Source organism: Carlito syrichta, unplaced genomic scaffold (assembly GCF_000164805.1).
Source record: "Carlito syrichta isolate Samal-C Ts95f unplaced genomic scaffold, Tarsius_syrichta-2.0.1 Scaffold306577, whole genome shotgun sequence".
NCBI lineage: Eukaryota > Metazoa > Chordata > Mammalia > Primates > Tarsiidae > Carlito > Carlito syrichta.
Window position 1 is genome coordinate 446065 of NW_007250673.1, and position 15590 is coordinate 461654.

The 15590-nt window shown below is 36.8% G+C and overlaps 1 protein-coding gene across 1 annotated transcript in view; it reads right to left on the reverse strand.

The window, feature by feature from the left end:
- DOCK4 (dedicator of cytokinesis 4) overlaps positions 1 to 15590 on the reverse strand; it is a 534984-nt gene that overhangs the window by 185527 nt on the left and 333867 nt on the right. The window contains exon 13 of the mRNA XM_021715022.1: positions 1415 to 1540. Within this exon, the coding sequence (XP_021570697.1) occupies positions 1415 to 1540 (126 nt within the window). The remainder of the gene's footprint in view (positions 1 to 1414; positions 1541 to 15590) is intronic.

Genomic DNA, 15590 nt, shown 5'->3' on the forward strand with positions numbered 1-15590 from the left:
ACACACAAAGGGACAGATAGGCATTGACTGAACACAAAGTTTGGTGAAAAAAATAACCTCCACATAGCCATCACAGTGATCCTATGGCAATGTAAACCAGTTTGACACACCTCTGGTCAAAACCCTCCGGTTGTCACCTTCCTTATTCTGACCTACGAGGTCCACATGATTTTTTCTTCTCCCCTCCACAACCATTCCCATTCCCAGTATTCTATTAGAGCCAAAGTGGCTTCATTGCAGTTCCTCACATAGGCCAGGCATTCTGCTGCCTCAGGAACTTTGCTCTTGCTCCTCAGCCTGGAATGCTTTTGTCTACATGGAGTCTTCATTTCTTAAATTTCTTACCTACCTACAATTTCAACCTCCCACCCCACCACCACCTCAGGCATTCCCTAGCCCTTTGCATACCTTGGTTTTCACCTTAGCATTTATCATCTTGAATGTATACATTTTACTTACATATTTATGACACTTTTCCTTATTACAAAGTAAGCTCTATGAGGGATGGGAATTTGTGTGTGTATGTGTGTTCAGTATTGTATTCTCAGTATGTAGAAAAATGTCTTGGCATCATAGAAAGTACTCAATAAATACTTGTAAAATGAATAAACGAATCCTTTCTTTTTGGCCCCTCCCACAAAGTTGACGTCCAATCAATGTCTGTTGACCAGAACTAAACCAAGTTTTGCTAAATATGCATCCTTCCTTACTAGCAAGTATACTCTCCTTACCCAGCTCATCAGGTTGGAGGTGAAAACACACAGAAAACTCCAAATTGCCGTGAAAGTGTGAAGCGGTGTGCTTTTTTAAAGCTTATTTTGGTTGAGAGATTAGGACTGACTCACTTCCAAATGCATCCATTTCAATGATCTTTGCACTTATTTTACAGTGTGAATCTCCTTAACCCCTGCCTTTCCCACTTTTGGGGGAGTGAATATGGTTCTGAATCATATATATAAGTCAATCTGGAAAAGGTGTAGAGATATGATATTTGCATATGACTGCATATTTTCACATGCATATATATATCCACAATGGCAAAATCTCCAGGAAAGGCTAATTATGCTTAACAGCTGTTTTTTTTTTAAAAATCAAAACTTATTAGGTTATCCTCTAGCAACTTCACCAACACTCCACCAAGGTTTAAATTATTTTCTGGATGCCATCTGTTTTCTTTCTTATTGTGGTCATAATGAAATGTAGCCATGGCCCCACAAGCTACCCAGCTTAGCATAATCAGAATGTAAAGATATTTTGAAAAAAAATGTTGCTTTCTTACTATCACATACCTCATTTCATTCTTCAAATGGCCCACTTAAACTCTTGAAAGCTGACAACTTGAAAAATATCTCAAATGTCAAAAACAGATAGCTTACCCATCTTTCATCATTTTGGTGCACTGCAAGTCACCTACCAGGCATAATAATATTTGAAAAACCCAACTTCCTCGTTATGGATACTCCGTGAGAAAACATCGAAGAATATTCTCTTCTAATTTGTTCAATGTCTCCATGCAACAGTTGTAAGGAAACTGCTAACCCTGAAACAAACAAAAGATAACTGAGTTTAAAACAGAAGAATGGAAATAACAGCAACAGAAACTGATGTGCTTCAATAAGCCCAAATTTCAAGTATCATGTTTTAAACCAAGCACGATCTATAGGAATATTTTTTGGATGACGCTTTTCCAGCGTCAACACCAGACTTTTCCCATTAATAAGGATGTTCACAGCAACTGGAGAAGCCGAACACTCAGAAGAGAAAGCCTGGCTTTCAGCCCCCAAGCTTTCCCCTCCAGCCACCCTAAGGGGATCACATCCCAGTAGCAGCAATAGTCAGAGGTCACCTGACCCTAAAAGGTAGTGGTATCAAGATTGGTGTTTTAACTGTTTTAACTCGATAGGGTCTATGGATCATTACTCATTAAATATCAAAAGCATAAGCATTCATCTGAAGACACATTATAATTTAAGGATGTTAAGGATATTGATAGAGATTTTCTTGAAACGGAAGTCATAAAAGTGATTATAATAAAACCAAGAATGAGTAGAAACTCATGATGGCATTATTTTCTACTGAGGAGAATTTAGCAGGATGCAGGACACTTTGACAAACAAAAGGGAATTTAGTCAGTAAAGTAGAAAAATTATGTAGTGTTCCCCCTCGCCCCCCCCAATTATAGTGACACCACCACAATGGGCTATATAGAAGATGCTTGACATTTTTTTCATATATTATTTTTCCAATTCTCAGGTAAGAACCACAAAAAGGAAATGAATGTCACGTGTTTTTGAATGTTTGTATATATATGAGTATTTTAAAAATGCTACTTCTCTTTCAGCTTTTTAATTTTTCTTCCTTTTTACTTGTTGTTTTCAAACAAGAAAGACAAAAAATCCCTCACGTATATAAATGATAGAAAATAAAACCAAAGGTGACTTTTCAAAAAAAACTTTCAGTCACTGTTAACCTGAAGTCAATTTAAAGTTGAAACTGGACAGTGGAGTAAAGTAAATCTGTCCCCCAGCCTGGGTAGGGTGGCTCATGCCTGTAATCCCAGCACTTTGGGAGGCCGAGGCAGGTGGATTGTTTGAGTCCAGGAGATCAAGACTAGCCTAGGCAACACAGCGAGACATCATCTCTTCAAAAAATTTAAAAAAATTAGCCAGGTGTGGCAGCGTGTGCTTGCAGTCTTAGCTACTTGGGAGGCTGAGGCAGAAGGATTGCCTACGTTCAGAAGTACAAGGCTGCTACGAACCATGATTGTGCCACTGCACTCCAGCCTGGGCAATAGAGTGAGACTCCTGACTAACAAAAAAAAATCTCAAACCTGTCCCCCAAAGACACCAATCTACATCGTTACTTATCACCATCTTTTCCTCAGTAACGCACAGATCACATGCAAGTTATCACCCCACCAATAATTTACCGTATTACAATGCTGTCTAAAAGCAAAGGCAGAAGAGTGACAACAGCCATGCTGCAGTGAAAAAGAAATGCAAAACTTATTTGCGACATGTCTAGATGAGGATCTTTTTACTCTCCAATAATGGAGCAAATCAACAATAGCAACAAAAGAAGTGTTTTATTGGTTGGTTTGTTAGCTTTTCAATAGACTGGGTAACATATCAGAAAATTTTGTTTAAAAAAAAAGGCTTTAGGCTCAGAGAGCGACTGAAGCCTCTCCTGAGGTTCAAATCTGAGCTTCAAATCTGAGCTTCAAGAGGTGGGCTAGGGGGCAATAAGCAAAGCAAAGGAGGACAGGGACATGGCTTCGTGGTTGTGTCCTCATACTTCCCAGTGTGTGCCCCTAGCAAAATGCCTCAGAGAGCAGTTGTGAGAATTACATGAAGTCTAGCAGGTACTAAGAACATTCAGTTCACTTAGCCAGAGGTGACTTTTTAAAATAAATACATAAGCTGAATTCCATAAATTTCAGAGGATAAGATAATGAGAAAATAAAATACATTTGGTCAGAGACAACATGAATCCAGAAGAAAACTAAAGAAGATAACCAAAGTATGTTTTAGGGAAAGGCATAGATGCAGAGGGAGCAATGAACAGATAAATATGTTCATGTTCTTAAATCTGCATCTCTGTAGATCCTGGATGTTAGGCCTTTGCCAGATATACAGTTTGCAAATATTTTTTCCCATTCCACGGGTTGTCTCTTTAGTCTCTTGATAGATTCTTACATGAGCACAATGGTAGGATAGGCAGATGCTAGACACTGTGGGGAGGGAGGAAGGAGAGAAGAGGAACATGGCAATACTTTGGGTATCCGGTTCACTATCGGGCGGGGGGGGGGGGGGGGGGGGGCAGCCAGCAAGAAGCCCAAACTTCACCTACATGCAATTTATGTTGTAAATTCCCACTCAAACCCCAAAACTATGTAAAGAAAAAAATAAAATCTGCATCCTTCTTCTACCTAACTGCCCCTTATCTCCCTCCACTCCCATCCCCACCCCATTCACTCTGTTGGGTGACTGATGACAATAGACTGGAGGAGGGTCTGCCCTTCCATGGCCTCATGAGGTAGGGCAGAATAGGATGTCTGGATGATCTGATGGAGACAACTATCCATGCAGCTTTCAGACACATTATGCAGTAGTACTGGTTCCTTTTAAAACCCAGAGGCAGGAGAATGAAGAGAACTAACGTGTGTTATAATCCATCTGTCCCAGCAGTGATTTCTTCCTGACTCATGCTCTCCCACTACCCCTATCTCGTCACTAGTGTCTCTGTTCTCTTCCCACTTCTGTCCTTTTGTCTTCAAAATAGTCACCCACACGATCAACATCATCATTAGCATCACCAGGAACTGGTATTTGTAGACTATCAGTGTGTGCCAGACACGGTCACAATAACAGTTCTTCCTGCTGGGAAGAATGCTGTCAAATCCTGGTGTACTATGGGAGCAATGCTTTCTAATAGAGAAACAGGCAGATTTAACAAACTTTTTGAGATCTTGTGATTTTGCAAGTGAAGATAATTTTACTGGGACTTCTTATTAAAGTATTTGATGGAGACATTCGCAACACTATGTGGTATGTATAAAGAACAGAAAAGAACTTCAATAGTAATAAAAAACTAAGGGATCAAGCTATTCATGAAAGGAGTTGGAGAAAGGAAAACTGGTCAGGAAATTTGTTTAGACCCTACAGAAGCCAGCGTTCATTTAACCAGTGGTGGCTTTTAAAGTATATATATGCCAAATACTGTAAATTACAGAGGATAAGACAATGATAAAAGAAAAATAGTTGGCCAGAGACATCATGAATCCAGAGGAAAACTAAAGAAGATAGTAAAAATATGTTTTAGGGAAAGACATAGATGCAGAGGGAGTAATAATGAACAGAGAAATACATTCCTGTTCTCTAGATGGCAAGGACCATAGAGATGAGAGAGTGCAGAAGGATAGAGAGGACCCATTTAGGAGACAGGTGACAGAGAAGAGCCAGCCAGTAAGTAAGGGAGGGAATGGGGAGGTGATGGGGAAAATACACAAACCAGTGTGGGGAAAGGGACAAGTAGGCATCTGAGAGTTGGATGCACACTATAATTTTGATATATGTGGTCATTTTCAACCTGAAGGTTTAGAGAAATATAAAGTCTGAAGTGTTAACTATTTCTTTTGTCTAGCCAAGTGATAATGATGGGGGAGGGGAGTTATGGTCATTTGGAGGTTGCTCAATTTCTCCAGAATGAAAAACTCACAGAGTGAAGAATTAGAAAGGTCAACTAAACAGAGGATTGGACCACAACATGTTCTTCTCTGCCCAAATCATCAACTCTTTCCATAAAAAAACCTCAACACTTAACTAAGAAACATCAAAGAATAGGTATGCTTTCAGTAAGATGAAGAAAAAATATGGTACTAGTAGTGAGTTCACAGGGACCAGCCCACAAGGAGCCATTGCAATTCTATTTGCTTTCTGATCTGGAAAACTCTTGATCCTATTTTTATAGTGATCCTTAGTTATCATGACCACAACTGAGAGGTTGGATGAGTGAACCAAAAGCACAGTAAATAACATATTAAGACTAAGAAACTACTCATTACTACAAAACAGCGACTTTGTAAATATTTACATTTTTTAAAAGTTGAATTCATAGAAGCCGAGAGAGGAATGATGGCTGCCAGGGGTTGGCTGAGAAGGGGGAGAGGAGAGTGGACATGAAGATATTAGTCAAAGGGTACAAAGTTTTAGTTCCACAGGATGAATAAGTTCTGGAAATGTACTGTGTTGCACGGAGACTATAGTTAATAATAAAGAATTGTATACTTGAGAATTGCTAAGAGGGATCTTAAGTGTTCTCACCACAAAAAAATATGTGAGGTGAATCATTTCAAATTTTTGACAGATATGTAAAACATCTATCAAAACGCCATACTGTACACCATATATATAATTTCTATTTGCCCATTCTTCTTTAATAAAGCTGGGGCAAAAAAGACAATTATTCATACGTTGCAATTACCTGAGGATTAGTCTTATCCCTTCAGGGCTGGTCATTTGTGACATAGGGTATTTTTCTTTCCATTCTCCTTGTCATCCTACTTTATTGTCCTGGACTCACCTGTTATTTCTGGGAGTGGGGTAACTTCAAATATTTTATCCACTCACTTTACCTTACTCCTGCCACAAGTCAAGATAAGCACTCTGGGTAACAGAGAAAAGTAGAAGGTGGAATATAAGAACGTATACAGTGGGTTCCTGTACTTAAGGAATTGATAATCTAGTAGTGAAAGTAAGAAACATACATATAAACAGAACATAAAGCAGGATGGATTAAGTGTATGACAGGAAAATTAAAATAAGACACACTTATTACTGAAAGAATTAGAAAGTTTAGGGAAGAATTTTTTTTTACAGGGTTTAATGACAACTTGCTAAATTAGGTTAAATTTTTAACATTGTACAATCACTTTTTGACCCTTAATATAAGTACTCAAAATGAAATTACTATGGGAGAAATGTTCCCTTATTAGAAGAAGAATAATCATTAAACTGAATTTTCAAATCAGCCTAGATGTTTAAGCCCCAATGATAAAGACTCGACATTTAATTTTAAACAAAGTCATAGTTGCTAATTAATCTGAAGTCTGCCACAAAACATGTGATTCGTGATCAAGCTTCGCTTAAGGAACAGCAAGCAGTACAGAAAAAAAAGGCTTGGTGTCCGTTAAGCCAAATGTGCTTGATTCCTTGGTAGCTCTAATTTTATGGGAATTGAAATAACTCACGCCATAAAATGGCTCCTTTTAAATTCATGAAATTCTGCAATTTTATATTAGAAATGGCAAGCACAGCATGATTTATAAGTAACAGCCAAAATTAATTTTAGACTATATCAGCCATTTTGCCACTAATGAACCAAATAACATGTGCTGTGAATGTGTAGCAATGCAAAAATTGGAAAATAGTGACAAATAGATTTGATAAATACATGTTATTAAGTGTGCAGTTTAAGAAGCATAGCATAGGGCTGCAAGCTCCTGTTTCAATGTTAACTTCTTGATGCTTTGGTTTCCACATCTGAAAAATCAAGATAGAAGCAATATCAATTCCGTAAAATACTTTGGGCCATGCCTGGCACAAAGAAAGTGCTAAGAAGTATCAGCTGCTGCTGCTACAATGACCACCAACATTGCTGTTATTATATCACACCATTGTTTCTATTCTTATTCCTCCCTACCATGAATATCAACAAATTGGCTCCATCAAAAAGTGGCCAAAGTCCCTAAGTGTCATATGCAAAGAAAAAATTCCCTTTAATAGGTATGCCCATTTATCACTAGATAAAATCGTGTTGTGATTAAGTTCTAAGGAGTTTTCAAAGGCAAATTTATCTACCTATCAAAACAATCTTCCAGTATGGGAAATTTGACAAAGATGTAACTAACAAACACAAGTAGGCAATGTGCACAATTAGACATGTGAAGGTGGTGAAATTTCTACTGACATGGGTCTTCCAGGGTTGTCCCCAGATAATAATAAGTCAAAGAGATGAACAAGTGACAAATTCTAAAATGTCATTGAGAAGCTATTGAGCATATAATTTGGGGAGGAAGAGAGGTTATTCTACCATCTTATTTTGTTTTTCAGTTATCATGATTTGTCTTCCTTCTTTTTCATTTCTATCCTCTCAATGGATTGTGTTTTCTTATCCTCTCTATTTATCTCTCTACAATTCTAGAAAATATGTATATTATTCCTATTCTTTAAATGTTTAACATAAATAGTTGACTTAAAGACTACATTTAACCAACAGCTTTATTTTCTTCCAGAACTTGGATCTTTTTAACCCAGTTGATGATATACTTTTAAATTGTTATTGCTTACAATCAGTGCTCATGTAGATTTATCCTCTGCAAAACTTCTACAAATTCTCAACCTTTTCAAATATTGCAGCTTTCACATGTATTTTATTTGCTCCTTCTGGAATTTATACTAGATACATTTGGGACTTTTTCATTCAATCTGTTATAGCTCTAAAATGTTTATTCAGGTTATGTCATTCATTTTCCCTTTGGATAGCATTCTGGCTAGCAATTTTAAGTTATACTTTTAGTTTAGTGATTCGTTTTTCAGTTATGCTCATTTGGTATTTAAGCAGTTCACCAATATTTTATTTCAATGACTTTATTTTTTAGAGTCAGAATCTCACTCTGTCGCCCAGGCTGGAGTGCAGTGGCATGACCACAGCCACCGCAGCCTTGACCGGCTGAGCTCAGGTGATGTTTCCAGTTCAGTCTCAGTAGTAGCTGGGACTACAGGTGTGCACTACCATGTCTGACTAATTTTTTTATTTTTTATTTTGTAGAGACAAGGTCTATGTTGTCTAGGTTGGTCTTGAACTCCTGGGCTCAAGCTCTCCTCCCACTTTGGTCTCCCAAAGTGCTGAGATTACAGGCATGAGACACCACATTAATGACTTATTTTTAAAAGAATTTCAGAAGCCCTGTTTGCTTCTCTCTACCCACTAGAATTTAAGCATCAAGAGGACAATGATTTTTGTTTAAATTAAAAAAAATTTTTTTTTAATTTGGAGTTTCACTCTGGCATCCAGATATGCAGTGACATGATCATAGCCACCACAGCCTTGACCTGCTGGGCTTAGGCAATCCTTCCGCCTCAGCCTTTCAAGTAGCTGGAACCATAGGCATGCACTGCCACACCTGGCTAATTGTTTGATTTACTGTAGAGACAAGGTCTCTCCAAGTTGCCCAGGTTGGTCTTTAACCCCTGGGCTCAGGCAAACCTCTCACCTCTGCCTCCCAAAGTGCTGGAATTACAGGTGTGAGCCACTGTACCTGGTCAAGAGGAGAGGGTTTTCCTTTGTTTTAATAAACACTGTATACTAGTGCCTTGAGTATGCTACAGGTATATGCTCAGTTAATAGTCTTTTGAGACATGAATTTTAAAATTTCTTTGTCCATTTTTACATGAGGCTTGCTTTTTCACTAGGAATCTCTTTTGCCACCTCTTAGTGTTTTCCTGATAAAACTATCAGAAAAAAAAAAAAACCTGCCTGAAATTCCAGAAGGTCCTGATTCCCATGTGTTGCTTTGCTTACTCTGCCTCATTGCTATTTCATGATTGCTATTATCATTTTTCCATGACTCATTTTAGTGGGTGTTTCTTTTTTCACAGGAATTCTATGCCTCACAGGTGTGAAAGTGACAATATGGAATGGTTACACATTTACTTTCTAAAGGCTACTCAACTGGGATCTTTTTTTTTGTACTGAATGTCCTGACTATGAATTTTTCCAAACTACTGAGTGAATGTACATTCAGACTAATAGTATAAGCATGCAGTTTTAACATCTCATGGGAGAATCATTCACTCTCATCACCTTTTAAAAACAGAGAACACCTCTTTCAGCCTGTGTATCCAAAGAATGGTATTTAGACACCTCTGGTATAGACTAGACCATGTCTCTTCTCCCGTGAAAAATTTAAAACTTAAGCCTCAAATTGTCAGAGCCTATATTAATGGCTCCCATCTCCCTTGTCAGAGCTTCTACCAGAGTGTTACTCTTCTAGCTCTGGTTCCATCTTTCTGTCTGGCAGCAGCAGTTCTCTTTCTTAACATTTTAATTCTCTATTTTATACCATGTTTTGCTAGAATGTATTCAAGATTTTTATGTTTTTAGTGGAAATGGAGGTTACAACAGGTGGATCTACCATATTTCAGAAATCTGACTTATTTAAAAATCTCTGAAATCATAAGAAAAATGTCATGGAATGCCTTTAATGCACTACTGAATTGTTAACTGTACATGAGTAAATTAATTGACCAAGTAGAAAATTACTCTAATTGTGTAGTTTTAAAGAACTGTCAATCTTATCATATGAAATTCAAAAACTGTCCTCTGTGCCAAAAATTTTATAAATATATCAAATTAGAGTATAAAAAAATCACAACATTGATTAAAAGACTGACCTGAGAAATGTAAGACAATTCAAACATACTTAATACCGCATAATTGCTTTTTTTCTTGTTCATTCTCCTGAGTTTCTACATAAATATAGAAAAAAATTATAGGATCTTCAAATATATGTTCTAAAAATATATATGCTAAAAACATGAGCTAAGATTAGATGTGCAAAAAAATAATAATAATTCCACACGAGGCTTATCTAAAGTTCATATTACAAACCAGAAGTAATCATAAACAAATCCCTGAATTGAACTATAGGGGTAGAAAAGGAAAAACATAGTTGGCACCTATATACTAATCTTTATTCTATTTCCTCAGTTGTAAGCTTCATGAAGTTTGATGACTAAACTGAAATGGTCTTTTATTTCTATTTTCAGTATTTTAAAATATGCTAAAGCCAAAACACAAAAACAAAAAAAACCTTCATTTTACTTTTTCTCAAAATAAACAGTCACAGAGTCCTGAATTAGACTCTTCTTCTCAACTCATGCAAGATATTCCAAAAATTTATGGAAACTACTTGAATAAGGATCCAGTAGTGGCACAGAGAAAGATTTGGCAGTATACATATTATGGACAATTTTAATAGCCTAGATGAGAAATAATGAAGAATTATATTTAATATCACAAATTATTACAGAAGGTGAGAGCCAACCTCAGCAGGTTACTTTGAGCTCACAGAGATTGTGGAAGTAAACCTGCATATTAAGCCTCTTCTACGCAATCCCCAAAGAATTTCTTCCTTCATTTTCTATTTTTATTAATATTTCAATTCTGAATCTTCAGGCTCCAAATTTTCTAAAAATTTTTTGTTTTACCTATTTTTTTTTTTAAGAGTTGGAGTTTCACTCTGTCGCCCAGGCTGGAGTGCAGTGGCATGCTCCCGGCCACTGCAGCCTCGATCTGCTGGACTCTGGCGATCCTTCTGCTTCAGCCTTCCAAGTAGCTGGAACTACAGGTGCGCACTAACACATCTGGTTAATTTTTGATTTATTGTAGAGATGAGGTCTTGCCAAGTTGCCCAAGAGGGTCTTGAACCCGCGGGCTCAGGCAATCCACTTGCCTCGGACTCCCAAAGTACTGGGATTATAGGCTGAGCCACCAAGCCTGGCCTGTTTCACCTATTCTAGGTTGGCTTAATTTTTCTTCCAAAATGATCATCGAACCCTTGTTTGTTTTGGTAACAGGTGGCAAAATTCATAAAAAGTTCATATTCTCCATTGACAATCCCACTTCTCAGGGCACTATTTTAAAGGCACATTCCAAAATATAGGAGATGCTCTTGACATTATTACTTAAAAATGTGAAAAACTTGAAAGCACTTAACAATTAGGATTGGATAAGTAAATTAGGGCCTTAGACCTCAAAGACAAAAAAAATTATGCAACCTCCTTAGGATTAGGTCATTTTTTTTTTTTTTTACCTTCTAATTTTTTTCTTTGATTTGGCACTAGAAAACTACGGAAACAAACTTGAGGTATATATCTTATAACTGTGTTTTTATTCATTCACTCGTTAACTAAATGCCTATTGAATGCTTACTAATCATTAAATATGGTGCATGTAAAAATTTAACTAGATTAAAAAATTTCTAAGTAGCACACCATATGTTAAATAATTCAAATTGTACAAAAGTTCCTATTTTCTAATAGAAAATATACTCCCCTACCCCACTTCCCGAGTTGTTTTCCAGAATTAATCAATGTTTACAATTACTTGTGGATACTGCCAGAATAGTTTTCCTTGCAGCTATGACAACTGTTATAAAGAAAATAAACCAGAAATTGAGGTAAAAACAATAACGAGTAATTGGTTATAGAAGGCTTAGAAAAAGAAAAGATGGCAATGCAAAACATGGAGAGATTATGCTTCATGCAGTAGAAAGATCATGTGCCAAAGCCCAGCAATGGGAAGGAACTCGGGGTGCTTGAGGAACTAGAAGGTGGCCAGTGTGTCTGAAGCAAGCAGAGTCAAGTGTGGCTACAGGTGAAGCTGGAAAGATAGGCAAAAATTATGGAGGCCATGATAAATTATTCCTAGTGTAAGTGTAATGAGAAACCACTGGAACAACTGACTTCTCATAAAAAAACAATAGAGGTCAGAGGGCAGTGGGATGACATTCTCAAAGTGCTGAAAGCAAAAAAATAAAAACAACAAAAACTGTCAGTCGGGAATCTTATACCCAACAAAACTCTCTTCAAAATTCAAGGCAAAGATGATCTCCAGACAAACAAAACAGAGAGAATGTGTTGCTCACACAACCACTTTATAAGAAATGCTAAAGAAAGTTATTAAGACTAGCAGCAAGATGCCCCAGACCATAATCCAGGTCCTCAAGTAAAACAAAGAGCACCACTAAAGGTAATTATGTATTTATAAAAGACAATATTAATGACTACTTCTTCTCCTTTCTTCTCTTAACTGATCTCTCTCAGTACAAAGCCAATTATCTATATAGTTTCTCAGATAAGACATTCAGAAGTCTTCCATGATTCCTCATTTTTTCCTATTCCCACATATCTAACACACCACTAAGATATATAACTTCCTATATTCAGTATATAGTGCTTTCACTACTTTTTCTCATCTTCATGGCAATCATATTAGTATGAACCTCTGTTATTTCTTGGCTTTATATCTGCAATAGCCATTAACTCAGTCATCAGTTCTACTTTTGTTCTCAGTCCCATTTCACAGGCAACACCAAAAATACTTTCTTAAAACACCAATTAAGAATCTAGCAGTTATTCTTGAATAAGTGTTTCTTCATTTGCTGTATACTCTTAGGAAAACTTGTAGACATTAGTGTTGTTTTAAAACATGATTTCAGGCTGGCTACAGTGGCTCATTCTTGTGATCCCAGTGCTTTGGGAGGCAGAGGCGATAACTACCTGAGCCTAGGTATTCAAGACAGCCAGGCAACTTGGCAAGACCTCATGTCTACAACAACAACAACAACAACAACAACAACAAAATTAGTCAGGCATTGTGGCACATGACTGTAGTTCCAGCTACCTGGAAGGCTGAGGCTAAAGGATCACCTGAGCCCAACGGGTTGAGGCTGCAGTGGCCATGAGTGTGCCACTGCACTCCAGTCTGGATGCCAGAGTAAGACTATGACTCAAAAAAAAAAAAAAGTCACCAGTTGCAGTTCCAATTTGGAGCAGGTTGGTGCAGCTCTTAATACTACCATTCTGTAATGAACTCTAAAAATACAATTTCTTGACAGTATTTATATACTCCGTATGTGTTTATGAGATGGGGATTAGAAGCAAAACACAGTAAGTAGGATTTCTAAGCTCATACTGAAAAATTACTAAAATCATGAGGTGTAAGTGAAACTTCCTAAAAATGAAATTAGATTCTTTTAGAAAGTCACCTTTAGTGAAATCTGTTCATTTCTAACATATCAGAACCTCAATATTATTACAGCTCAAGTTTTTACTTCTGTACCCCCCCATGTGCTTGATTTACAAAATTAGTCATCTAAGTGCTGCTTCAGGCATTAGAATATTATGTGTTACAGATATAGGATAAGATAATTGACTTTTTCAATCAATACATTAGAAGCTATATATCCTATTTGGGTTCAATGCAAAGCTAGAGAGAACTTTCAAGGGTATACTCTGGCTACACCAAGTTTTAAAATCCTTGGTGAATAAGGTGAAGCATTTATACTGGGAGGTCGGGGACAGGCTTTCAGAGACTCTGGAGAAGAAAAAAAGAAAGTACAATGTCTAGAAAGGAAAATGGTGTCAAGTGAGACAAAATTGCAGAAAAATGATTCAATGGAGCAAAAGCCAGAGCAGTAGGAAGAGATTGGAAGAGCAAAAATGAGCCAGGTTAGATGAAGAAAACAAGATAATGATGACAAGGTGGGAACTGTGAACAGTAATGAAAGGCCTACTTAATGATGTGCTAATTATGCGATGGAGGGAGCCTAGTTACTTCAAGCCTCTATCTGACAGGACCAGATTACCCAAATGACAGCTGTCCTTCAAGATTGTCATCCTTGAGAGCTAGACACTTATGTGATTAATGTTACCACTACTCAAATTTAGGGATGTAGCTCCTTTTTCAGATGTACTTTGAAGACCAATTTATTTATTTATTTAAAGAATAATATTTTAATTATATTTTACTTGTTAATGGAGTGTATATAGGGTCACAGTTTAATTCTGACAAATGCAATAGACTATAAGGAGAAAATTACACATGCATCCCAAATCCCATCCACTAGGATCGACTATAGTCAGTCTAAGGTAACCATGTGTGCAAAATGCCCTCAATGTTGAAAAGAAAGACTTTCTTAATAGTCACACCTTGATTTCTGATTTCAATCAGTGCTATTCAATTTGTGAATATGCCTATTGCCGACAGCACCCTTAGACTAAGTTTACTGTTAAAAAATGTAATTTTGACATGACTGAGAATAATTAAAAGCATCTGACAATAGGATTACCATCTGAAGATCATTTCCTTGAGATCTTTGAAGCGGGGAACTTTATCCATTGGGCCGTCTACCATCTAACATGTAAAAGGTATGATAAGCATGAACAAATAATTTTGTGATCATAACTCCTGGTCCACAGATCGACTGGTTCTAAATTTCAGTTTTGGAGAGGCTTTTATGCCTTCTCTGAAGAAGTAGTTAGCTCATGGTTAAGAGTTGTAGAGAAAATAAGATAGAAGCAATACATAATGTCATAGAATGCCAAACTAAGGGACATCGAAGACATCTGACATTATTTACTTCCATTGAGTCTTAACCATAAAAGAAATCTGCTGACCAGAAATTAGAGCTGGACTTGACCACAGTTGGTGGAAGCTACAATTGTAGGAGGGGATGATACCATTCAAAAGGAATTTAACATTTCCTTTTCAACTCAGGGAAATTTTTCACCTTAAATTTTACATCTTTATTCTGATTTAGTATGTGAACACATTTTAATGGTATACACTGAGGATTATGTCAAGGCTAAAAAGTGTTTTGGGGTTCATTTTTTTTTTTAACTGTGACTATAATGACCTGTTTGTATTTTTTTTTTTTTCACGACACCAAGCACACAGAAATCCACTGACTGAAAACTACTTTAAAAAAATGTATATAGAGCATAAGGTTCAAGACACATTACCCTAAAGATGGCACCTTTACTATTTTGAGAGACAGCATGTGTAGGAAGATCTCACTGACCTTCACTGCCCTTCTCCCTGAAGCAGGTCATAAGAGGTGCCCTTCCAAAACCCAGAGGAAAAAAACATACTTATCTCTGAAAACAAAGTGTTGCAGAAAAGAATCTGAATAAACAGGTCTTGCTTAGTTTCCTCCATTTTATTACCATTAAATAATACCTTTTCTGCCCTATCATATTTCTTCACAACTCCCTGTTCTTCAACAAACCTACTATTAAAAAAAACACTAAGATTTAACTGTTTCTTCAGGTCTTCATTTCTAATGAAAGCTCGCATGCTCCATACAACTTAAGTATATTTATATGCTTTTTTTTGTTATCAGGGCCTCATCCATGAACCTAGGTTGGATGAGGAAGATATTTTTCCTTCTCTATAATAGTATCTATGACTATATTTTAATGTCCAATCATTTTAATTTATTGAAATTTTCCATATTTTTTCTATAT